The sequence below is a fragment of the Diospyros lotus genome, chromosome 4 (genome assembly GCF_014633365.1).
Source record: "Diospyros lotus cultivar Yz01 chromosome 4, ASM1463336v1, whole genome shotgun sequence".
NCBI lineage: Eukaryota > Viridiplantae > Streptophyta > Magnoliopsida > Ericales > Ebenaceae > Diospyros > Diospyros lotus.
The window spans coordinates 5,384,982-5,410,712 of NC_068341.1; the positions used below are offsets into that span (position 1 = coordinate 5,384,982).

The following is a 25,731-nucleotide window of genomic DNA, read 5'->3' on the forward strand; positions in this document are numbered from 1 at the left end:
AGGTTAATAAAAGTATTAATAAATGTAAGTCTAAAAATAGTATTTAAATAGTTTTAGGTATTAAAAAGTTAATTATGAAATATAGTTTTAGATATATAAAATTCTTCAAATAAATTTGTTCGTACTTGTAATTTCTTATCTACTTTTGAGATGCGTATTAATTATTTTTTAATATATTTCTATAAAAATTTAGATATCACATGTTTTTGTAAATATTTAAAAATAAAAAGAAAGACAGTTATATTCTTTAATTGGTGGTCCATCGAGCTACAAAGATTTACCCAAAGTCACGGGGTCACGGGAGCCATGGATCCGAGACCATGGTACGGAGTGACCGAACCACCGAGCCGAAGAGGTCGGGCCCCTGGGTCAGCGGGTCCCACTCCAGCCAGTTGGAATTCAGATTTCACACACAACTGGCGGGAAATCCTCTGGCCAAGTAACCGTACAAGGAACACTTTCCCCTCAAGCCGAGGTATAAATACCCCATTCGGTGCGGTGCATCAATATTTCCCCAAATCATCTCTCTCCGCAATTTCGCACACAAGGACTTCGGTTTCGCTGGACTGAAACCCTCGGCCTCGAATCAATGGCGAGAACGAAGGCCTCATCGGACGATGTTCTATCGAGCGGCTCCGATTCGTCCGAGGAAGAGCCGATCAATGATGAGATCAACGACGAGGAGGAGGAGGACGAGGAGGAGCTCGATGCCGTCGCTCGGACGGCAGACTCTACCGATGATGACGAAGGTGCCGACGCCGCTGAGGAGAAGTCGCCGTTGTCGGAACACGAGGCCGAGGAGGATGAAGAGGACGACGACAACGAAGAGGTGAGTGTTTTGGCTATCGTTTCCATGCGGTTAGGTTCGAGTCATTCGGTTCGTGGTATGTAAGTTATTTGACGTGTTAGGGTTTGGTAGGTTTGGCTATTTTGGTGTAATTTACATAATTGGGGTGTGCATTTGATGTATAGCGGGGCCAAGGCCTAGTTATTCCGATTTTTGACTATAGGATGAGCTATCGTTGCTAGTTTATTAAATCCAGAGCCGGCAATTGAAGATTTGAATGTATGTGTGACTCTTGCGTTCCGTAAGTTTTCATTAATTGTACGTGCATTGACGTTTGGTGAGATTTGTACTGGGAGCAGTTTTATGTACCCTTCACCTGTTCCCTAAGAAAATAGAGGGAGGGAGGCTATCTCTGAAATGATGTTGATACGAGTTGATGTACACTGAAAACTATGGCTTGTCAGATTTTATTGTTGTTTCGACATAGGTTACTGCGAGTATTGCCTTCCTCAAATCTGAAAGTGCTCAGAAATAGTAGATTTAGAAGCACACATGTTTGCCTTTTGCACCATTGGGCATTGGCACACAAGTTGACTGCACTTCCAACCCTAACAAGAAATAAGTTTTCACAGGTGTTGTTTATCCATTAGTTGCTTTGATGAATAGTCCAAGTTTAAAGTAATCTGGAGTATGTATGGGCAACAAAATTCTGTTAGCTACTATCAGATATCATGGTGACAGTTGTAGTTGGTATAATGTAGTAACTGGATCAACTTCAGATTACTAGCGTAGGTGTGCCATAATTTATTGGATTTTCATACTTATTGCAGTTTTACTTCTTTTATCACTCTCAGGATGAGAAGGGGTTATCTAATGCTGAAATTGGGAAGCGGGAAAAGGCCCGGCTACGAGAAATGGAGAAGCTAAAGAAGGAAAAGATTCAAAAAATTCTGGATGCACAAAATGCTGCCATTGATGCTGACATGGTCTGTTTACTTGGAGGATTTGTATTACCCTAAAATTAGCATATTGTTTTGCTTTCAGTTATTGGGGATGCAATGATTTACTGTTAAAATGGCAGGACAACAAGGGAAAGGGGCGCCTGAAGTATCTCCTGCAACAGACAGAGATATTTGCTCATTTTGCAAAGGGGGATCAGTCTGCATCCCTGAAGAAGTCAAAAGGAAGGTACTGTTGATTACTTCTTTGGTGGTTTTTGAAATTGTACACCTACTCTAGGTTTGGACGTGTAATCATTAAAGTGTTATGAAAACCCTCATCTCTAGTTTAGTAAAAAAAAGAAAAGCCTCATCTGTAATTTGCCTATGTCTTCTTCTAAAATTGTTTGTTTACAACTTCTTTCTTCTTCCACAAAGCCTAAAGAGGTACAAGACCTTCAAATTATCTCATGTAGATATATAGAGGAACATAAACTGAAAAATAATCACATAAACTTGGTTGAGGTTCTTCTATGCCCCCATTTTATGTAATCATTGTCTCCACAAAGTTGGAGACTGAAAATGGTATTGGTTGTCAAATAGAACTTTTATATTTCATTCTTTAGCAGTTGATGGAGAGGCTAAACATTAGAGAATAAAATAGGCCTACAACAAATACATTGAAGATAAACCAGGTTTCATGTTTAAATAGCAAGAGAAAATTGAATTGATAAAGTTGGGTATAGATTCACAATTTGCAATTCAAGAGTGGTGAAGCTAATTGTACGTTTTAGGAATATAGATAATTTCTATTTTTGTGACTATGATAATTTTGATTTTTGTGAGCTTGAATTTCTACCTTGGAAGCTAGGTAATATGGATTAATGTAGTTCAATCACAAGGAAAATGTTTGTTCGACTTATTATTGAGTAAAATATAAGTGATAAAGAGCCTTATAAAGATATGATCATAGATATAGATTATTGGAGAGCTAGAATTCATGTAGCCGATTCCACCTAGTGGGATTAAGGCTTGTTATGTTGTTGTTGTTGTTTTTTTTTTTTTTTTTAATTTATTGACTAAATTGTAGTCTTTCCATTTTTCAAACCTCTTGTAGTAGGGCAATGAGCCTTATGCACTCAAGATACTCTTTTGTAGATAAATTAGAGTTTATTTCATTTAAAAAATTTTTGGGGTACCAAGCATCTTTTTGGTGATAAGTATCGTGTTGTATTATATTATGGTGGTTGCTACTGAATTGAATAAGGGCCTCTAAGGGAAAACAACAGCCAAACTTTGAGGCCAATAATTTTTCTTGTGCGCGCATGTGTTTTTGTTTGTTGTGCGAATAGTTTTACCAAATGTTTATGTTTTATTTATCAAAATATAAATGAACCGTTGGTTAATATCTCATATGTGTGTTTTAATATTTGACAAAGCTTTAATTGTCTCATTAAGGGGACGGCATGCATCAAAGCTAACTGAAGAGGAAGAGGACGAGGAATACCTTAAAGAGGAAGAAGATGGTTTATCTGGGGCAGGAAATACACGGCTGGTGGCTCAACCCTCTTGTATAACTCTCTTGCCCTCCTCTCCCCTTCTCCCTTTCTTGCTTTCTGCATCTACTAAATACTTATGTATAGTTTGTGTGCATTTTCCTGCTAATCTGGTCTGCTTGATTAGTAGAAATTTAATGCAGTTAGGAGGACATTGATTGTGGAAAATTGAGCCCTGTATGAAAGAATATAACACCCCCCCCCCCCCCCCCCCAAAAAAAAAAAGCCTCAAGGGGGTGAGTCCTGTATGAAAGAATATAGGGAGCTAGGGGTTCACACTATCCATCAACTAGAATGAAAAGTTTGTCTAGAAATTGCAAAATGAAAATTGAGACACACAAAAAGGAGACTTTGCGTCCAACCAAGAGAAAAGTGACGAAAGGATGTAACCATCGTCATCATCAATTGCTTGCACCTTATCCTAACCAAGTTAGGATATGTGGCACAACATTCATAATGCCAATTGATTTTTATAAGCCACATTGACAATCAAAATCCATGCAAAAGAACTATGTGGCAAATACTCAATGACTAAATCTTCTTCCACTGCTAGTCAAGTTAACTGTTAATCCCATAAATGACTTTTAAAAAAAGTAATGTACCCCTCAAATACCTCAGCTTTCTGCCTTTCTCTTGGCTACTTCACAGAATAACAAGATATCATATGCAAAAAAGAATGCGAGAAACCTAAATGGGGATCCCCACACTACTTCCAACCTCAAGTACCTAATCCACCCAAAAACTTCCAACCTTCATTCCATAAGGCTCAAAGCCTCCATGACCAGGATAAAAAGTAAAAGGGAGATGGATCTCTGTATCTAAGAGTGCCAAAGCGTCAAAATTCCCTTTCAGGGGATCATTAATAACAGCAGAGATACAAAACTCTTCCACTTACACCACTTAGAAGTTAGAACCAAACATCTTGGTAGCATTTTCTTACTCCCGTCACATTGCTATTATAATTAATATGGATATACATATAGGTACATGAATTTGTTTATATCTATAAGGGGCTCAACATTCATTCATTTTGGGAAGACTACTTTTGTTGTCTGTTGCACAGAGCTTTATGCATTCTTTTTCTGCCATCTTATTGTTTGTTGAGTTTATAATATTTTATTAACACTGGATCTAGGACATCAATTCTGGTGTTTGTCTGGATGTTCTTCTGTGTGGTGACCCTAAACTGTAACAGCTAAAAGACACTGTTTGATTTCTTACTATCTGTTACATGTGGTGTTGCCAAATATTTGTTGTGATTTCCAAGTCATAGCTTGCTTGAAATTTTCCTTAAATTGAAATGATTTTGGTTTATGTGGAGGTTTTTTGTCTGAAAAGTATCACAGCTTCAATATAGTTTTCTACTTTTCTTTAGTTCAGAGTATAATTTGATAGTGATGAAATATTTTGGGTTGAGGTGCCATTTTCTTTGAGAAACAAGGGTCTCATTTAGTATCTAAGTTCCAATATCGTTAACTGCACCTTTCCCCAGGTATTCAAGGAAAGATGAGGGATTATCAACTTGCTGGATTAAACTGGCTGATACGACTTTATGAGAATGGTATAAATGGGATCCTTGCAGATGAAATGGTACGTGTTTGAGATTGTGGCTTTAGTAATTAACCTCTTTCTATGAACTGTGTCATTTCTCAGCTGTTAAATATCATTTATCTCTGATCCATGATCTCCAATCATTCCAGAAAATCATTTGTCATGGTATGATATTTTATGGTCAATTAAGGTATTGATGATGATTCTGGTCTCATGACTAAGTAGGGACTTGGCAAAACATTGCAAACAATCTCCTTGTTGGGCTATCTGCATGAATTCAGAGGAATAACTGGTCCCCATATGGTGGTTTCTCCGAAGTCTACCCTAGGCAATTGGATGAATGAAATCAAACGCTTTTGCCCAGTTCTGCGTGCTGTAAAGTTTCTTGGAAATCCTGATGAAAGGGTTTGTTTTCATGTTTTACTTACTCAATTGTTTCAAATATGTTAGTGTTTTTATTTTTTAAATTATTAAATCCTGAACTATTCTGTCTATATTATGTTCTTGCAGAGGCATATAAAGGAAAATTTACTGATTGCTGGGAAGTTTGATGTATGTGTTACGAGTTTTGAAATGGCTATTAAAGAGAAATCGGCCTTGCGCCAATTTAGTTGGCGCTATATAATCATTGATGAAGCTCATCGAATCAAGAATGAGAATTCACTTCTCTCAAAGACAATGAGACTTTACAAGACTAATTACCGCCTCCTTATCACGGGTACTCCACTTCAGGTATCAGTTACTTGCACTTTCCTTTTACATTCACAATAAGTGACGTGGGATTAACTTTATTAGATGCTGTATCTTTGCATAATTGCCTTTAGATATTAAAAATAGGTAATTCGATCCCTTTCCATTGCATGTGTCAAATTTGGGGGAACATATCAAGCTGCCCTGGGCAACCGGCTTCAAGGCTTGTTGAGATTGAGTTATGATGGGCTGAGTTTGAGCTGGATAGTGATGTTTTTAGGACTGGACAGGACTGGTCGGTTGGACTGGGTTAACCAGCAATTTGACACTAGACTGGGATAGTAGACCCTGAAATAGTTACTTATTTAGTGGATCGCTGCAATACTTCTACTTATGCTAATCTCTTGTTTATAGCCTATCTGGAAATATCAACAATATTGACAAAGTAATTGAAGTTGCATTCAAAGTATTCTAATTTTAAGTCCATTGTGAAATAACTTCTTTTATGGTCAATCAAAATGTTTGTGTGAAATATCAATTATTGGTGGAACCTTCCTGGATTTGGGTATAAGAAATTTAATTAGAAGGAATGGAATACAATGAAGAACGGTTCCACAATTGGGGGTATTGTTGGTTGATTTGGTGTGCATTCTGGGAGGGTCTTTAGTTTATTCTGAATTACTTATAGCCTTTAAGGTGAGTTAGCGTGCTTCTCTATCCAGTTTGTTATTTTGTCACTGTAAATTTGCTTTTGCTTCTGATATGCAGAACAATCTTCATGAACTCTGGTCTCTCCTGAATTTTCTTCTGCCAGAGGTATTCAGCTCAGCTGAAGTTTTTGATGAATGGTTTCAAATATCTGGTGAAAATGACCAGCAGGAGGTTGTTCAACAACTTCATAAGGTAAGCATGTGAGATCAAGTTCTCAAGTACTAATTTGTGATATTCTAGATGACAATATGCTTTGTTGCCTTATGTATTTTAAGGTGCTTCGGCCGTTCCTTCTACGAAGGTTAAAATCTGATGTTGAGAAGGGCTTGCCACCCAAGAAGGAGACAATACTCAAAGTTGGCATGTCCCAAATGCAGAAGCAGTACTATAGGGCTTTATTGCAGAAAGATCTTGAGGTTGTAAATGCTGGTGGTGAGCGCAAGCGTCTTTTAAACATTGCGATGCAACTACGAAAATGTTGTAATCACCCTTATCTTTTCCAAGGTGCTGAACCTGGCCCTCCTTATACTACAGGAGAACATCTTATTACAAATGCTGGTAAGATTCTTCATCCCTAACAATGTTCCTTTAGTTGATTTTTGTCAATGACTGCGTACTTTTGTTTCACTGAGGTGCAGGTAAAATGGTTCTTTTGGATAAGTTGCTCCCTAAACTTAAAGAACGTGATTCAAGGGTCCTAATTTTTTCACAGGTCTCCTTTTACCTCATTTGTTTAACATGACTTTGTCAATGCATCTTATGCTGGTTACTTTTGGATGGGATCATTATAATTGTTTATTCTTGCTATATCCTATGTTTCATTCTCATGATGTGTTAAAAAGGATAAGTTCTTTCTATTTTAATATTAATATAATTGAAATAGAAGTTACTGTTTTGATCCAGATGACAAGGCTGCTGGACATTCTGGAAGACTATCTAATGTTTCGTGGGTACCAGTACTGTCGAATTGATGGGAATACTGGCGGAGAAGACCGTGATGCATCAATCGAAGTGTTTAATAAACCAGGAAGTGAGAAATTTGTCTTCTTGCTATCAACTAGAGCTGGAGGACTTGGCATCAATCTTGCTACTGCAGATGTTGTCATTCTTTACGACAGTGATTGGTTAGAATTTTCTTTGATTAGATCTGTTTCTAATGGGAGACAACAGTACTATCTCCAAATCTGATGTCTATTATTTATTGCATATTAGGAACCCACAAGTTGATTTGCAAGCTCAGGATCGTGCTCACAGGATTGGGCAAAAAAAAGAAGTTCAAGTCTTCCGTTTTTGTACTGAGGTTTGTTTATGCCATTGCATTGTGGGATAAGCTAATAGAAGTTTCTATGTCTTAATATAATAGCTTTTCTTAAATTAATTACAAACAGTATACAATTGAGGAAAAGGTGATTGAGAGGGCTTATAAAAAGCTTGCTCTTGATGCTTTAGTGATCCAGCAAGGGCGATTAGCGGAGCAAAAGAGTAAGTGGTATCAGTGTATCTATCTGTGAAGGATACTTATCTTGAAGTTGTAAATCAGATCAAATAGAGTGCTTTAAAATATCTGTTTTTTTATTTCTTTTTTTCTCTCCAGCTGTTAATAAAGATGAACTGCTGCAAATGGTGAGATTTGGTGCTGAGATGGTTTTCAGTTCCAAGGATAGCACAATAACCGATGAGGATATAGATCGGATTATTGCTAAAGGAGAAGAGGCAACAGCAGAACTTGATGCTAAAATGAAGAAGTTTACAGAAGATGCAATCAAATTCAAAATGGATGATAGTATGTAGATTATTGACATGGCATTAGATCAGCAAATTTTAAGATATGCCTTTTTGCAGCTGGGGCCTAATTGCAATTTGTCTGATTTTTCTTTTTTGCAGATGCCGATCTGTATGATTTTGCTGATGAAAAGGTGGACTGTCCCATCCATGCTCTACAATTGCTCTTGATTGCTTTATTTATCATTTCCTTGATGTTGTTGCACATACATTTTTATTTACTATTTTTTATTTGTTTCTTTGATTTTGATGAAAGGATGAAAACAAAATGGACTTAAAAAAAATTGTCAGCGAGAACTGGATTGAGCCGCCAAAAAGAGAGAGGAAGCGCAAGTATAGTGACTGTTCATTTTCCTCTTCTTGGGCCTTTTTTGCTTCTTACTCTTTTGTTAATCCATTATAGTATTTATCTTATTAGTTACTCAGAATCTGAATACTTTAAGCAAACAATGCGTCAAAGTGGTCCAGCAAGACCAAAAGAGCCTCGGATCCCTCGCATGCCGACGTTGTAAGAATCTCTTGGAATTGGTAATTTTCTTAGAATGGAGTTTAGGTGTGAATCTGTTTGAAATGTTTCCTTCTTTTGCTTTCAGGCATGATTTTCAGTTTTTTAACACACAGAGGTTAAATGAGCTATATGAAAAGGAAGTGCGCTATCTAATGGTGGGTAATCTGCTTCTTTTTGCTTATTATGTTTGATCCTCACTTTGTTGTACTCAGTAGGGAGCCTATTAAATCTTGGAAATGAATTTCAGCAAATCCATCAAAAGAATCAATTAAAGGACACGATAGACATGGATGAACCAGAAGGTATGCCAAGCTCTTCTTGATTTGGCCTTCTTTCTGACCCTAGCTTCCCAACGAGCCTACATATAATTTATTGTTAATCATCTAGAGTTGGGAGACCCCTTGACTGCTGAAGAACAGGAAGAGAAAGAGCATCTATTAGAAGAGGTGAGTGGGTAATTTGAATCTTCTTTAAATATTGTGCCACCTATCCCTTCTCCAAAGTTGATTTGTAGTGGCTTGTAGGGATTCGCAACGTGGAGTAGAAGAGATTTTAACACTTTCATTAGGGCTTGTGAGAAGTATGGCCGAAATGATATAAAAAGTATAGCTTCTGAAATGGAAGGGAAATCAGAGGAGGAAGTTGAGAGATATGCACAAGTTTTTAAAGAAAGATACAAAGAACTCACTGGTGAGTAAAAACAGTTGATACCGTTCAACTGTAGCCTGTATGGTATTTGCATATTCCTGAAAATATAAATGAATTAGGTCTTGATTTATGATAGTGATGTGCTGTTTTAGTGCCCCTTTTTAGTATTCTTATACTGAAGAACTGTCCTGTGTAGAACATTTTTTCTTTTTGGTGTCAATTTGTATTATGAGCTATAGTTTCTCACGTAGAGAAGGCATCCTGTGCGGAACCTTTCTTTGTACCTAGTTATAAGTTAAAAAGATTCTTGAAGTTGTTTATGTAATCATCTGCCTAAATTTGTTGAATACACTTCTTCACTTAAAATTTTGAAACAATGGAATTCTGGCTTATTTATTGTGAATATGGCGTGTCCAGACTACGATAGGATCATAAAGAACATTGAAAAAGGGGAGGCTAGAATTTGTCGAAAGGATGATATAATGAAAGCAATTGGGAAGAAGTTGGCACGGTACAAGAACCCATGGCTTGAACTGAAGATCCAGTATGGTCAAAACAAGGGGAAACTGTACAATGAAGAATGTGATCGTTTCATGGTGAGTTTTCCCAAGTAACCTGGTTCTATTGGGGCATGCAGTTGGGCTAATAAATTTATCATATGTTTCTAATATTAGTTGCCCGCTTAACTCCACAGATTTGCATGGTGCACAAGCTTGGGTATGGGAACTGGGATGAGCTGAAGGCAGCATTTCGTACGTCTCCTTTGTTCCGGTTTGATTGGTTTGTGAAGTCCCGTACAGCTCAAGAACTTGCAAGGAGATGTGACACCCTTATTCGGTTGGTGGAGAGGGAAAACCAGGAATTGGATGAAAAGGAGAGACAGGCTCGAATGGAGAAGAAACTTGCAAAGGTTTAACTGATCCTCTTCTGCCTGTAATTGTAAAAGTTATGAGTTTTTAGTGTTTAGATAACTTAGTTGTCTTGTTCCTTGCATTTAGATTATTAGATTCAAAACTTACCTGTGGTTTTCCTACCTATAACATACTGTGTCAATTTAACTCTCTGCTATCCTTATACTACGTCGGTAAGTCTCATTTCCTTCTCTTAGACAAAAAGAAAAAGATTGGCATTACTCATTTAAACATGTGGAAGATAAAAATTGTGAGGTGTCTTCCTGCCTTGTCTCCCTTGCCCAGACCAAAAAAAAAAGATCTAGAATCTCATACCTTTATCAGTCTCTTAAATATCAAAGGACACAATGTGCCATAAAACTGCATCTCTAAGGCCTTATTAGGTAATCTTTATGTGCAATCAAAAAAGAAAGCTTGTAGTAATCTTTTTGTTACCATCTAGTGGCAACTGTTCTAAAATTTTTGAAAATTATGAAGTTGCAGTGTATTTCCACTTATTCTAGAACTTGTTTCATTTTTCTCCACCATCAGTACTACCCATCACCATTGCCGTTGCCACTCTGTAATGTCCATCCACTACCATGGCCAATGCTCGGCTGTACAACGCCTGCCATCACAACTTATTGTCACCTCCTCCCACCCACCAACCTCTGCTGGCAGCACTAGTGATCGACACTGCCAACACCACTGTTGCCTCCCTCCACTATTGGCACCAATGCACCTTTATTACGTGCAACCTCTGCTTCCTGGTTACTCACTCTTACTGCCATACTGCATATTCCTCAATTAAGCCCCTAGGTTTGTAAGAATCTCAAACGAAAAGGAGCCATGTGTCAATTTGACTCTCATTATCCTCATGCTACATGGGCAAGTCCATTTCATTCTTTTTAACAAAGAAAGAGATAACCATCCAAATTCTTGTTATTCTCTTAAACATAAAAGGAATATAAAAATCCTATGTCATTGTCCTTGCCTTCTCCTCTTCGTCTCCCATACAGAAAAGGAAGAATCTCCATCCTTTCTCACTCTCTCAAATATGAAAGGAAACAATCTATGGTACATAGTTATCAAAGGCTCGACACGCATTAAGTTGCAAGAGTGCTTGGAACCTAGGCACAAGACACAAGGCACATGTGTGAGCCTTTTGAGCAAGGTGCACATTTATTAAAAATCTGTATAAAAATACTTATACATCATTATTTTCAATTTATAGCTATAAAGAGGAAAATGCAAACTTACAAACTCATAGATAACATATAACCAATACTATATTACTAAAATAACAACTAATACTATTTCAACTACTGAAATAAGTTAATCACAACTAATATTATTTGAAAAAAGAACTAGAAGTCTAAAACATCAACATAAAGCATGGTTTCAACATGAGACAAATTCATAAAATGACAATCTAGTAAAATGATATGCAATTTGTAAAGATAACAAATCATAATAAATACTTAAATCATCCTAACATAATAAAACATCAACACGAACCATTGTTTCAAATATTTAAAAAGTTCAAATTACACTCATTTCTCGATCCTCATCAAAATAAGAAAAAGAGATCTATACGGTTGTGCTTTGATATTGAAAAAAAAAAAATATTCTCCAATGACAATCAAGCTAAAAACCTTTTGGAAATAAAAAATATAAATAAAAAAACAAATCAAGTTTGCGCTGACAAGTTTAATACTGAGATTTAATGGTAGAATTTTCTATTTGATCTATTCCAATATGTTGAATTGTTAACCACCATCTGATTTGAAAGCTTAGATTGTTGGATAGAGGTTAACTTTATTTTTTATATTATTAATTTACTCTCAACATAATCCTTTCTCCTTTCTCACTTTAGGGTTTAGGGCTTTATGTTGAATGGCTATTGACACTTGTGTGGTTTTGGTTAATGTAGATATCTAATGGGGTGTGTCATTGTTTTCTCAAATTTCTTCTACTTTTTTTTGGTTATTACTTCTTAGATTTTAACAAGTCCGTCAAATAAAAAAGAAAATAAAAGAAAATGACCTAGGTGCGAAAGGCGTGCACCTCGGGGGAAGGCGCATTCGTAGCCTAGGTGCACGCCTCATAGAGTGAGATGCCCTCAGCTTAGCCTTGAGCCTAGGCGCACCTCGGTGTGCCTAAGGTGCACCTTTGGAAAACTAAATCCCTAAGGCCTCACTAAGGTAATCTTTTTGTTAAATTGAAAAAGAAAGTACGGTAACATTTTTGTTACCATCTATTGTCACCTGTTATAACAATTCCCTGAAACTGTGAGTTAGGTCAATATTCACGCTATATAATGCATGATAAGTATGTGCGTAACTTAGGCCATTATCCTCACTATAATAATTTATATTCATTATAACAAGTTAAATAGTTAGAAGAAAGACCCAATCTAAATTTGGCTAGTATAATGAATTATGTAAATAAGAAAAAAAAATACTTATTGTCCAGCAATAGGATTCGAACCCAAATCATTTCAAACAAGAATCTAAATTTAGTGCTTAGACCACTTGGCCAAATTGCAACTTTTAAACATTACCAAATTAATACAGTTTTTTTTCCCAGTGGGGGTGGCTGACCTCACTTGGCCCTTGGTGGGTCTGCCCATGTCCACTATTAAGTATAGTTACAAATCCCAATACATACTGACCAATGCATACCATGGCAGAGCAATTCTGGTACAAATAGAAAATTTCGTTCCAGCCAAGGTACCAGTGGTGCTGGTCACAACCGGTTGGTACTAGGTGATACCAACCCAATATCAGATGGTATCAACCAATACAGAAATTTCACCTATATCTTAAAAAAATATCATTTTTGTTTATTTTTAGTTCTCAATCTCTCATAGCTTCACAACTTAAAGCATTTTTTCTTCACTTGTGTGCACTGAACCTTTTCTTTTCCATGTTTCTGGTGATAAGTAAAAGGCAACAAAAATAGAAACGTAAACTAAATGTACATGTAGTTGGCAAACAAGCTGTAGAAGGAAGAAGCAAAAATGAAAGCTTGAAAGTACCTCAATTTCTCAAAACCCATAACCACTATTCTCCACTCCGAAGATGCCTCTCCGACTTGCATTAATTATCTCATTATGGTATTCTTATGATATTTGGCAAAACTGCTATCTTTTGAGGATGCGAACACAATTAATGATACACATTCACCCTTCAAAGCAGATACGTTTTTTCTGTGGTTTTGCTTTATCAAAGGTTTATCAATTTTCCATTATACTTAGTATTATGTTCTTGCCAAACTTATATTGTTCGAAGTTACAAACTGCAACAACAATACCAAGCCTTTATCTCACTATGTGAGTTGGCCACATAAGTTTTAGCTTTCTAGTCATTTTTTATCATGGCCTTATTTTCTACAAGGCCCATATAACTAATATCATAGTTAAGTGTCTCCCACCAAGTTTTTGTTGGTATTTATCTACCTCTTTTAATAAATATTTGTTCCATTTTCATCCACTCTCCTCATGGAGCCTCTATTGGTCTTCTTTTCACATCACCAAACTATTTTAATCATGTCTCACGTATCATATTTTCATTAGAAGTCACTCGGACCTTATTATGAATGATCTCATTTCTAGTTTTATATTTTCTTGTTTTGGCGCAAAATCTAATCTTAACTATAACATGATTACGAATCTAAATGCTAATGACTCTGAATCCAAATCCTGTTGTAACTATAATCATCTAATAAAAATGGAAACAAGTAAGATAACAAGATAAAATCTAATCCAAATATAATTTCTGTTAGAGAGTCCTAAGTGAAAGGGGAGTGCCACCGAGATTAAAGAGATAAAGAAGGGAATTCCAAGCTGCTAAAGGAGTTTGTGCATAAGATAGAAAGATAAGTCTAAACTGGATAAATGCAGCAGAAAGTTTGAAGATTAAGCTCCTAGAAATCAGGAGAAATAATAGGAATAGATGTGATTATTATCTTTTATTATTTATTGCTTAAATTCTATTGTATTTTATCTTCTTGTTGTATCTTATCTCCTAAATATTAGGATTAGATAGCCTAGAAACTGTATAAGTAGAATTCTCTTCATGGAATCAATTAACAAGTTTGATTTCCACAAACTTAGTTGAAGTTCTCGGGTGTTATACCCTTAGAACCAAATCTATTCTATTTCTAAAATCAAAATAGGAAATTTTATTGAAATATCCCTATTTTTATCCCTATAAGTCTCCCGTGGTGGGAGAAAAACTTGTCGTTGAGTTTTGTAGTTGCTCGAACAACCTTCTGGTGCACCTGTGATACACCCTTGTCATTAGAGGCTAGACAATGTCATCAACGTTGACTTGCCTATAGTAGGATGGTTTAAACAATGTTGGTGTCTTTTTAGGAATCCCAGTGTAGTGTCAGATCCGGAAGGATCTGGCCATGCTTGAGAATTGATCTCTCCCAGTTGGTAGAGATCTCAATGAAAACAAGAAGAATCTCATGAAGTAGGGGGAAAGAGAATTAGAGAAATAGAGAGAGATAGAGAAGGATAGAAGAATTGAGAAGGGAATCAAGATTTCATTCAAATTCTGGATGATTCCAATAGTTGGGTCGGCCACAATTTATAGCCTTCCCTCACATGCTACATCTCCCGCCAAAATAACTGCCTAAGTAGCACACACCATTACTGCCCATATACAATGGTTTATAGCACCTATTACCACTAAATTCTGCTCCCCTAAAATAATGTCAAATTTATAGCTATGTGCATTGCAGAAAGGTAATTGTAGTGAAACTTCAGTTGGTTGGGAGGAACAGAATAGGTCAACCAAGAGGCCGTGGCTCAGCCAGGACCTCAGCTTAGTGGGGGCATTTTTCTTTTTTAAGTATAATATCACAACATATTTGAAATTATTTGATTTGTGAATTTTTTTTTAATCATCTTAGTCATCAGATTCTTGAAGCAGTGATTGTTGATTTAATGTTATTTTTCTTTTAAGATACTTGTCCATAAGTATATGTTAGGTTTTAGTTCTGACAAGGCGAATTCTCTTGCAATTTTGATTGAATTGCGTGGGAATTGGTAAGATAGAAGAATAGAAAGAATAAAAGGGTGAGGACGAGAGAGAGAGAGAGAGAGAAAGAGTGGGAGAATTAGAGAAGGTTGGAGGGAAAGAGCAATTCAATTGTATTGCCAAAAAGATACTTCTCCTAGTGGCGAAGGTTGGTTATATACTTCTAGCCTCGGCGCCACTATTTGGGTTACATTTGAATTAAAGTAGCCATGTGCTATAACTGCCCATATATTACTTATTACAGCTATACCCCTTGCTCTTCTACTATAGAATGCTCTTTATTTACATAATGGTCCCGTGACAACCCCCGCTAGAAGCATTACTTGTCCTCAAGTAATTTGTAGAAGTCCTGCTGCCCTCGGAAACTGTTTCAGGAGGTCGGGAAGGTATTCCCAAGTGTTGTTTTCAGGGTGGAGAGTGGACCAGCGTACCAGGACCTCGGTTATAGGGGCTTGGTGCTCCGGTTCTTGTTGAGCGGGTTGGGTTACGGATGGTAGGACGAAACTAACTGCATTTGTGTCGGGTAAGGGTTTGAGGAGTGATACGTGGAACACAGGATGGATGAGAGACCCCTCGAGCACTTTGAGCCTGTAAGCCACTTGGCCTACCTTGGCTAACACTTCGTAGGGTCCATAGAATTTGGGGCTCAACTTAGTGATTAATTGGGGGAACATAATCTTCAACTGGGCTTGCTGTAGTTTCAAGTATACTAGGTCTCTGACTGTAAAAACTCTTTCACTTCTCTTTTTGTCTGCATATTGTGTTTCATTCTGTTCTAGGCATTGGCAAGCTCTTCTCTCAGAGTTTGTAACATCTGTTGCCGCTGAGCTAAATAGTCGTCCATCGTGGCTACATGGTTGCATTTTCCACCCAGGGGTAAGAGCGGGGGTTGGTATCCATATAAAGCTTCAAACGGGGTCATCTTGAGTGAAGAGTGATAGGTAGTATTGTACCACCATTGAGCTAATGAAAGCCATTTGTGCCACTCGGTAGGATTTGTTAGGCACACACACCTTAAGTATGTCTCGAGACACTGGTTTGTCCTTTCGGTTTGACTGTCTGTTTCTGGATGATAAGAAGAAGACATGTGTAGCTGTGTTCTGAGAGACTTCATTAGTTCTTTCCACAAAATGTTGGTAAATACTTTATCTCTGTCTGACACTATCACCTGAGGCAGCCCGTGTAACTTGCCCACATGATCCAAAAAAACCTTGGCCACCTCTTGTGCTGTAAAGGGGTGAGATAAACCCAAGAAGTGGGCATATTTGGTCATGCGGTCCACCACTACTAACACACAATCCTTTCCTTCAGATTTTGGCATCCCTTCAATAAAATCCATACTGATATGAGTCCATGCTTGGTCAGGTACTGGTAAGGGTTGTAGTAAGCCTGGGGGGTGAATCTTTTCATGCTTACAACGATTACACGTGTCACAACCCTTCACATACTCCATTACTTTTCTCCTTAATCCTGGCCAAAAGAATAGTTGTCTGACCTTGCTGTAAGTGTTGTGTATTCTGGAATGACCTCCCACAGGAGAGTCATGTAGTGCTTCTAAGATCCTTTGCTTGAGCGTTTCATCTTCAATTATGATTCTGTCCTTATATCTCAGCACCCCATTCCGCAAGGAATAACCTGGTTTGCTGTCAGGATTTAGGACCATTTGTTCCATCAAGTCCTTAATTCTATCTCCTTGTGTGTAGCTGGTCGTTACTTCCCGGAACCAATCCGAAGTAATTGCAGTGATGGCCGCTGAAGCTCCTTCCTCCACACACCGAGATAGAGCATCAACTGTTTTATTCTCCTAACCTCGTCGATATTGAATCACATAGTCGAGTCCCATCAACTTGGACATTCCCTTTCTCTAGAGGTGAGTGTGAACCTTCTGTTGTAACAGAAACTTAAGGCATTCATGGTCGGTTTTTATGATGAACCGCCCTCCTTCCAGGCAGTGTCGCCACTTCTCTACAGCTATTAGCATTGCTAGGAGTTCTTTATCATACACACTGAGGCCTAAATGTTTAGGGGCTAAGGCTTGGCTAATGAAGGCCAATGGCCTGTCGCCTTGCATCAAGACTGCCCCCACTCCGCTGTCACTAGCATCAGTTTTTAATACAAAGGGCTGGTTAAAATCAGGTAGGCTCAAAGTTGGTACCTTACTCATAGCAACTTTCAAACGTTCAAATGCCTCATCCGCCTTCTCATTCCAATGGAATCCTTCTTTCTTCAGCAACTCAGTTAGTGGTCTACTGAGGGTACCATAGTCCTTGACAAATGGACGGTAGTAGCCAGTGAGACCCTAGAATCCACGAAGAGCTTTCATATCAAGGGGCCTAGGCCAAGCAGTCACTGTTACAGCCCTCGGGTAGAACTCACCCTCAAAAGCTAGCTGTTAAGGGGAATGTGCCCAAGAGGTTATAAGCCCCACACCAGGAGCCTGAACTTCTAATGTGAGACAAGTCCCATACCCTGCAGTGGACCATAACATACCACCACCACGCTTTGCAGCCTGGCGCCCACGACGACAGGCTGTGCACTAGCCAGTACTATTCCCAGACGAACATTACAATGCCAGCGTCACCTCCGTCACCGCTCGCTTACACTGGGAGCCATGGGGCCAGCTCTGATACCACTGATTTCTCCAACGATTCCATCCTACTCTGGATCTTGCCAATCATTGTCGAAACATGATGAAGCTGCGACTCCATCTGCTTCATTCTGGTTCCGTCAACCATTCCTTACTTGATCGCCCAAGATGGTGCTCTGATATCAAATTGTCATGTTGTAGTCCTGACAAGGCGAATTCTCTCGCAATTCTGATTGAATTGCGTGGGAATTGGTAAGATAGAACATAAAGAATAAGAGGATGAGAAAGAGAAAGAGAGGGAGAATTAGAGAAGGTTGGAGGGAAAGAGCGATTCAATTGTATTGCCAAAAAAATACTTCTAGTGGCGAAGGTTGGTTATATACTTCCAGCCTTGGCGCCACTATTTGGGTTACATTTGAATTAAAGCAGCCATGTGCTATAACTGCCCATCTAGTACTTATTACAGCTATACCCCTTGCCCTTCTACTATAGAATGCTTTTTATTTACATAATGGTCCCGTGACAGTATAACCTATTAAAACATAAATTTTAGTTTAAGAATTAAATATTTCTTAAAAACTATCACTCGGTAATATAAAAAGGGGTAATGGTAAGGGCAATGGTTAAGCAGTAATAAATGCCCCTTGTTTTAAGGCAAGATGCATTTATTGCATCTTGTTCCTAATTAATCCTATTGGTTGATTAAATAGTTCAAACATGATGCATTTATCATCATCTAATAAAATTGTTTGGAGTTTGAAAACAAGGTGTAATAAATACATCTTGTCTGAAAACAATGTGCACTAATTACAACTTAACCATTGCCCTATGGTTAGTATTACCCTATAAAATTTATAATTGATTTAACATTATTTATCCTAAAAATGAATTTAACTATAATATACAAAAATGAAAGGTTTTTTTCCTTGTAGACTTAAATTTTTCACACAAATGCTAAATATTTGTATCCTTCTTTAATCATTTTTCTTCTTTTCCGCCCCCCTTTCATCTAGTAACTCCAAGCAGTTAGTTGTGCACAAAGGGAAGAGGTTCATTAAAAGTTCAACGAGTGTGTATTGGTTTTGTTGATTGCTTTATTTTAACTCAACTATATGTGGCAAGAGGTTCATTAAAGGGAATAGTAGGGTATGTATTGGTTTTGTTGATTGCTTTGTTTTAACTCAAAAGGTTCGATGAGTTTCCTTCTATGATGAGATGGAGTAGGAGAGGTCACTTGTGAAGGTTGAGGAACTGGCAAAGGATAAAGAGGTTTTTATATTTTTTCTTTAGTTTTTTTCCCCCTGGAATTCTGTCGATTGTGTCATACTTCTGCTATCTAATCATATTTGAGTCACTATAGTATCACCATTGGCTGTTTGTATTTAAATTGCATTTATTGTTATTTATCATTTTCTCGAGTGCACAAATCCCTCTTGTAGGTCGTTACTAATTAAATAGATAATTTTTTCCCAATTTGAAATTTATACAATATTTCTTTCAATCTTTTTCCAGAGCATGACGCCGTCTAAACGTGCCTTGGGAAGACAAGCAGCTGAAAGCCCACGTTCAACACAAAAGAAGCGGAAGCAATTACTGATGGAGGATTACGTTGGCTCGGTATGTTATCTGTTCTCAGTTACAATGTGTAGATCTTCATTCCTAAACCATGGTTCTCTACTAGCTATGTATAATAAGAGGCTGATTATGGTCTTTTTGCAGGGGAGAAAGAGGAAATAGTATTTGAGGTAGAAAGCTAGCATCCTTTCTTGCTGAAAACAAACCTTTGGTTTTTGTTTTGTGCCAGAGCTCCATTAGATAACTCACCTGGTTTTTTTTTTTTTTAATTATCATATTTATCATGGCTTTGCAGAAGCCTATACCATTGCTACAAAACAGAGAAATACATAAAAGATTATAGGGTAGCATTGGAGGGTTGTATAAATGAGTATATGGAACGATGAAGAAATCATTATTCATTTTTCTTAAAGAATGGATACTGCTACTTCTACAAATGAAACATCAAGCTGGCTGCTACAATATTAATTTTGGTTTATGCTGCTGTTTTTTTTATTTTTTTGTGGGCTTCTGGCTTGTCTTGTGCCTATTGAAATCACCACTTGCTTCTTGGGTGTTTTCTTATGCTTCTGATGGATGATTTATTTGTTTGACGGTGGGATAACCTGGCCTAATATGTTTCTATTGCTTTTGAATACAAAGGCCCAGCAGAGTGTTGGAAGGTTTCATTTCGATTCGATCGTCATCTCTGTTTCTTCTAACCTCTGTAGTTTCCATGCGTGTGACAGAAACAGCTGTAACGTAAGCAATTTACGGTGTGGAAAAAAGTAGAACCGTATGGCAAACACTTTTAAGGCGCCAAATGATGGCTTATCCGTCTCTGGAAGAAATCATGTGCCATTTATGCCTAAAGGTGCAACAATGAAAAGCCTCCGAGCTTCAGTTTCTTATGCAGCTGCTTCATCTTTCTTATAATAATAGGTAAGGCAAATTGTAGTTTCCATGTTACTCATCTCATATTCTTTGGTGTCAAAAAAATCCATTCATTTTGTAAAAACTCCTTTCATTCTAGGTGTTGCGTTTCAGAGTTCTAAACCTATCAAAAGCTTCCCAATAGAACTGAATCCAGTTATACCTACATGCAACGCAAATAGAAGGGGGCTGGAGTGGAGAAACAGCGTTGTGATTAGCCACTTTGTACAAGCCAAAACACATGAAAGTGAGAAATACATACACAAATGAAATGAAAGCTGTTAAGTACAAAAGGCATCATCATGTGGAAGAATGAACAACCAAACCAAGCCAACTAAATTTTTGCCCAGGTAGACATATAATATGTACGTAGGGGGAGCATAATGAAAACAATCTTCCAAGCTTCTCTTCCGGTACCAAATCTCTCTTAAAAGAAAGCCCTCAATTACATAAAATAACATGTTGCAAGCACCACGTTACCTACATGAGATTCCTTCAACTACCTCTCCCTTCTAACCAAATAAGTGAAGCATTCATCTTCCCTCTTGATAAGCTGCAGAACCATTCAAACATGTATTGGAACAATAAAGAATGTCAGCTTTTCGTACTCTCTTCTTCTCTTGATGATGACATAGAGAACCTTGAAACATGTCTTCAGAATGCCAAAACCACGTGTCTTGGGCTTCTGCAGAAATTACTCATTTGTACCATCAAAGCTACCCACCGTGTTTGCCCTTTTCTTCTTCTCTCTCCAATTCTCACCCCACACTTTCGCCTCTGCAACTGCCCGCTCTCTATCTAGATCTCTGTTCCTTGGAGTCTCTCTTGTTCTCCCTGCACCAACAGGGCTGTCACTCTGAGAGTCCTGGTGCCTTACTTCATCAACATCCCCTCTCCTCCCAGAACCACCACTTGTTTCAATCCTACGTAAATCTGGACCACCATTCAATTCTCTTTTTCTGTAATCAGGAGAATTCCAATGGTTTGAAGGTGATCCATGGCGACCACCATGTCGAGACTCATCTGGACTGTCCAGCCCATCCGCTGTGTTCCTTCTCTCATCCCTGCTCCTAGGAGTTGATGGACCACCTCTGCCATTTTGAGTTGATGGTGCATTCGGATCATAAGTTTGAGAGGCTAAATAGGTTAATGCTGTAACAACATCCCCTATCAGAGGCCTTGTGGCTGCTTGTTCTTGCAAACACATGGCTGCGACAGCCAGTGCTTGGTAAAGCCCTCGCATTGGGTAATGACCTTGTAAAAGAGGATCAGCCATTTTTGGAAACTTCCTGCGGTCCTTGAAAAGTGGTCTTGCCTACAAACCCATGTACTACAAGAATGAAAAAGCAGACACGGGATGTGTGATACATATATACATATATATGCTTTTATGTGGCATGGCATAACGACATCAATAGTCATCTCATGATGCATCAATTTTTGCTACTTGTTTAAGAGATCAACTAAGGTAGAAAGTGAGACATTAGCATGAAAATATATAAAGAATCACTTACCCATGCAACGAGATTATGCTCTCCTGGACCTCGGGTGTTGTCAATAGCCTTGCGTCCTGTAATAATTTCTAGAAACAGAACTCCAAAACTATAGACATCAGATTTGAGTGTGAGTTGACCAGTCATAGCATATTCAGGAGCACAGTAACCATAGGTCCCCATAACACGGGTGGAGACGTGTGTCTTATCACCAACAGGACCTAGTTTTGCAAGACCAAAATCAGATAACTTAGGATGATAGCCCTTGTCAAGAAGGATGTTGGAAGATTTCAAGTCCCTGTAAATGACAGGGGGGTTTGCCTTGTCATGCAAATATTCCAGCCCTTTAGCTGCACCTGCTGCAATCTTCATTCTTGTATTCCAGTCCAGAGGCTCTTTGCCCTGTGGAAGGTCTATGAAGAGGTATCAAAGTAAGGTAATTTTACTGAAGGTGCATTCATCAGGAGAAAAATTGAGATACCTAAACAGATATTTTGGAGATTATGTCGTCAAAAGAAACTACATTACTACTGGTAAGTGTTTCTATTACACAGACTTATATTTGCTTTTTTTTTTAGAGCAAACATACTGAATCAAAATTCAAATATCTTGAATTTCCTGGAACAGCATAACTTGTTCATTAGAAGATTCCCATTAAGTTGAAGCTTGTCAGGAGAGAGGTAAAGTTCACTCAGATTCATTCCTCTTTTGGGATAGCACCGGAGTGTGGCTAAGTGGTTGCAAATAACAGGTGGATTCTGTTAGTGAGGTGCCTACAATTGGTTGTGGAATCAGAGGTCAGATATTCAAAGTATATGGGGCATGTTTCTCATATATGAATAGGCTGCATGTTTGTCCCTTGCTGAACTTTCAAACTCCAGAGATGTGGTTAATCTATATAAGGAGCATTAAGGGTGCCTTTCAAAAGAAGGAACTACTAGGAACACAAATTGAGCTTGGATGGAGAGTTTCTTTAACTAAGTTCAAGAGGATTAAATCATGTTATTCGAGGGGAAAGGCAATGCTTGGTAGAGACCAACTTAGAAGTGTATGTGGGAGGGGTACACAAGTCATTCAAGAAAGAGGAACCGGTTAGGCACAAAACTTAGTCAACAAAGTGAAGGGTATGTGAGTGAATACTCGCAAGATTACAAAGAGTAATGGGCATCCCAGTGCAGGAGCCTCTCTACTTTATGAGAATTGGTGGAAGGCCATTTTTGTATGCAGCCTTACTCGTGTTTTGCAAAGAGGCTATTTTCACAACTTGAACCAGTGAACTTCCAGTTACCAAGAATGTTGGAAGAAATTATCTCTAATACTAAAGCCAATATCAGTCTGCAACTTAATCTCATAGCTGGTGAAGCTCTGTCCAAACGAGAAGCAAGCAAGCAACATGAGATTGTCAAGCCGTCAGGTACACTCATGAGGTTGATATAATGGAACCTAATGGAGAAGTACGGGATGTAGATGACATGGAGGTCATTTAGCACAACCACATGGCCAGTTAGACCCTTAAAACTATAGTAAATTACCATGTACATAAATGAGAAGGAATTTATGTACATCTTGCTTGAATGAAAATAATATGCTAGAAGTAACCTAATTGTTGAATGAATTTATGAGCATCTTGCTAACTGAGTCAATGCAGTGCACAATTGGAAATGTTTTCTGAAACTGAACGGGAACTAAGGTTCTTCTTGGTCAAAACTCACTTAAAAAAATTTATGACCAAATCATTCACGCAAATAATGAGAAGCTAGCCACAAGATACATCGACCAATGTCTTATTAACTATGTTCACAAGGTGTCCTCACATTTGCATCCTAGTAGAATTGGGAAGCTATTCATGCATGGATAAAGTAAGCTCCCAGGTATGCCTATATTTTAGAATTATCATAAAGTAGTTGACTACTGAATAAATCCCTGACCAATCCATGTTTCCAGAGCCACATGATATTTCAACCCCACAACCACTTACACATAATGCCAACATATTACCTCATGCAAAAGTATGGAAGCATGTGATATGTACTAAAAACACCTTTTTTCCAAGCATGCTTTTTTAAGTTTCATGTTAAAGGAAACAAGCACAAATTACATGCATCAAAATAAAAAAGCATCTCATTCAATGATTCATAATTGTTATGTAAAGGGAAAGCAATCTAACCATGTAAATGATCTTCCAAAGATCCCAATGGCATATACTCATAAACAAGGAGCCGCTGGTCGCCATCAGCACAATAGCCAATCAAATTGACCAGGTTTGGGTGGTGCAAGAGGCTAAGCATGAGCACCTCCACTAAGAACTCTCTGTTTCCTTGAAGGCCATTGCGATCAAGCTGTTTTACTGCAACTACCTGCAAATATTATCATCTCAACCAAGCGGATATCATCTAACTCGATGTGCTTAACATTGCACAAACAAATGCTACATTTAAAGGCTCATAAGCTAAATCATTCTATAAAATGCAGTAGTCATTTTAATTCTCCAAATCTAAATCTAAAAAAAAATATTTCATATACAAAACCAATTAAGGGTCAAAATAGGATTGAATTTAGCAGTTGGATATCTGTATTTAAGCTATCAAAATTTACCTGTCCTGTGCTTTCTAACCGTCCCATGTAAACACGTCCAAACCCACCCTCACCCAGAAGGCAATCTGGCCTAAAATTCTTTGTGGCAACAGCAAGCTCACGAAATGTAAACGTCTGTGCAGCAATATGTGCAGTTGGTCCGTCTTTCTGAACCGCAGGTTCTTTCTTAGAATCCTTCTTGGAATCAGAACCACTCCGGGACTTTGATTTGTCTACCACAAATACAGAACTTAGAAACAGTACAAGCAAGGGGAGCAAACAAGGAATGCAGAAAAAACAGAGCTTGCTCTTGTACACTAATTGCAAGGATAAATCTTAAGCATTGTTGCAATAAGCACAACGGGTATAATTCAAACTCACAACGCATTAGACCTGCTCATTTGAATGCCCTAGCACAAAGGGTCACTTGGATCTTACTGTTTTTGACTGTCCCATCGATGAAACAACATTTTACCAGTTGCTACATACAACTTCAAAATGCTAACAATCAGCTGATGAAGAAAGCACTAGATAGCAAGTTATCATCCATGAAGGCAGTTATCAGATCCATTTTGGTGTACGCTCCAACCCATAAACAAATAGATGAATTCTGTATCCAAAGGCACAATGCCTGGACATCGAAAAGTTAGAAACAAAAGCAGATCGCCAGAAACAAATCTCCCCAATGCTACACTGCGCAAAAATCAAGTCCAGGGAATGATAAAGCGCCAACAAAATATGACAAATGCGCGCGCGCGCACACACACGTGCATAGAAAAACCTCAATTCAGTGAACACACAAACTACAAAATACAGCCACGGATGAATCAGATCAAACTAACGGGAAATTCTAACCACTACCCGCCATCATCACACTCGAAGCAAAATTCACCAGAACCGAACCACACCCACTGACCAAAACAATCAAAAACACAAAATTCGATGAAAACCCAATACAATAATATTTCAAGGATGGAAGAAAACGCATTCTCACCTGAAGCGGCTCTGGTCACCGAGTCCTTTCCGACTTCCTTCACGCCATTCCCATCCTTGTTTGATGATCTAAAGCATGGAAAACACCCACCCATCTCAAATCCACTAACCCAACAGGCCAAAGGTAAAACTTCTGATATATATGTACAAGTGTCAATTCAACCCTTTTCAGAAATCCCTTCTTCCCATCGTCGTCGCCATCTCACAAACCCATCACTCCTTTTGCTGCCCCACTTTGGCTCCCCAGAATTCCGGGAAGCAAAATTGAAGCCATCAGCCACTTGGGAGCGACCCAATTAGCTGAGGAACCAAGATCAGCACTCCCCCCCCTTCCCCGAGAGAGAGCAGATCACCAAATCGAAGAAAAACCGATGGTCGAAGAGACGGTAAAGAAACGAAGAAAAAAACACCATAAATGTAAGATATATTCTCGTCCATTATTTGTAATTCATTCATATCATTTATATGTAGATGTAAATATGTAC

At 38.1% G+C, this 25,731-nt stretch overlaps 2 protein-coding genes across 4 annotated transcripts; one reads left to right on the forward strand and one right to left on the reverse strand.

Moving 5' to 3' along the window:
- Window positions 1-487: 487 nt before the first annotated feature.
- On the forward strand, window positions 488-23,294 carry LOC127799069 (ISWI chromatin-remodeling complex ATPase CHR11). Of its 3 annotated transcripts, none has more exons than XM_052332784.1 (28): window positions 488-829; window positions 1,642-1,773; window positions 1,869-1,975; window positions 3,184-3,296; window positions 4,774-4,871; window positions 5,058-5,237; window positions 5,343-5,564; window positions 6,291-6,425; window positions 6,509-6,665; window positions 6,768-6,791; window positions 6,872-6,945; window positions 7,137-7,357; window positions 7,446-7,533; window positions 7,622-7,715; window positions 7,828-8,016; window positions 8,118-8,149; window positions 8,272-8,348; window positions 8,434-8,523; window positions 8,609-8,678; window positions 8,771-8,825; window positions 8,911-8,969; window positions 9,048-9,213; window positions 9,589-9,767; window positions 9,866-10,081; window positions 19,212-19,316; window positions 19,419-20,195; window positions 20,287-22,212; window positions 22,307-23,294. In XM_052332784.1, exons 1-26 carry the CDS (start codon window positions 590-592, stop codon window positions 19,434-19,436), a joined length of 3,141 nt encoding a protein of 1,046 aa, XP_052188744.1. In that variant the 5' UTR covers window positions 488-589; the 3' UTR covers window positions 19,437-20,195; window positions 20,287-22,212; window positions 22,307-23,294. The 3 variants fall into 3 exon arrangements, with proteins under 3 accessions (XP_052188744.1, XP_052188743.1, XP_052188741.1); XM_052332783.1 differs by having other exon boundaries at window positions 490-829; window positions 6,509-6,791; window positions 22,307-22,359; window positions 22,431-23,294; XM_052332781.1 differs by having other exon boundaries at window positions 490-829; window positions 6,509-6,791.
- Window positions 20,427-25,668, reverse strand: LOC127799070 (serine/threonine-protein kinase PBL27-like). Its single transcript, XM_052332785.1, has 5 exons — window positions 25,248-25,668; window positions 24,275-24,486; window positions 23,847-24,036; window positions 21,701-22,092; window positions 20,427-21,501 (listed from the first exon to the last, which is right to left on the reverse strand). Exons 1-5 carry the CDS (start codon window positions 25,339-25,341, stop codon window positions 20,881-20,883), a joined length of 1,509 nt encoding a protein of 502 aa, XP_052188745.1. The 5' UTR covers window positions 25,342-25,668; the 3' UTR covers window positions 20,427-20,880.
- Window positions 25,669-25,731: the final 63 nt, after the last annotated feature.

Bases quoted from the DNA above. Each gene is read 5' to 3' on its own strand.
- LOC127799069 (XM_052332781.1), top strand. From the start codon at position 590: ATGGCGAGAACGAAGGCCTCATCGGACGATGTTCTATCGAGCGGCTCC. The intron at 3,297-4,773 runs GTATAACTCTCT...ACCTTTCCCCAG, and splicing joins GCTGGTGGCTCAACCCTCTT to GTATTCAAGGAAAGATGAGG. The intron at 8,679-8,770 runs GTGGGTAATCTG...AATGAATTTCAG, and splicing joins AGGAAGTGCGCTATCTAATG to CAAATCCATCAAAAGAATCA.
- LOC127799070 (XM_052332785.1), bottom strand. From the start codon at position 25,341: ATGGGTGGGTGTTTTCCATGCTTTAGATCATCAAACAAGGATGGGAAT. The intron at 24,037-24,274 runs GTAAATTTTGAT...TAATATTTGCAG, and splicing joins GGTTAGAAAGCACAGGACAG to GTAGTTGCAGTAAAACAGCT. The intron at 21,502-21,700 runs GTAAGTGATTCT...ATGGGTTTGTAG, and splicing joins AGCATAATCTCGTTGCATGG to GCAAGACCACTTTTCAAGGA.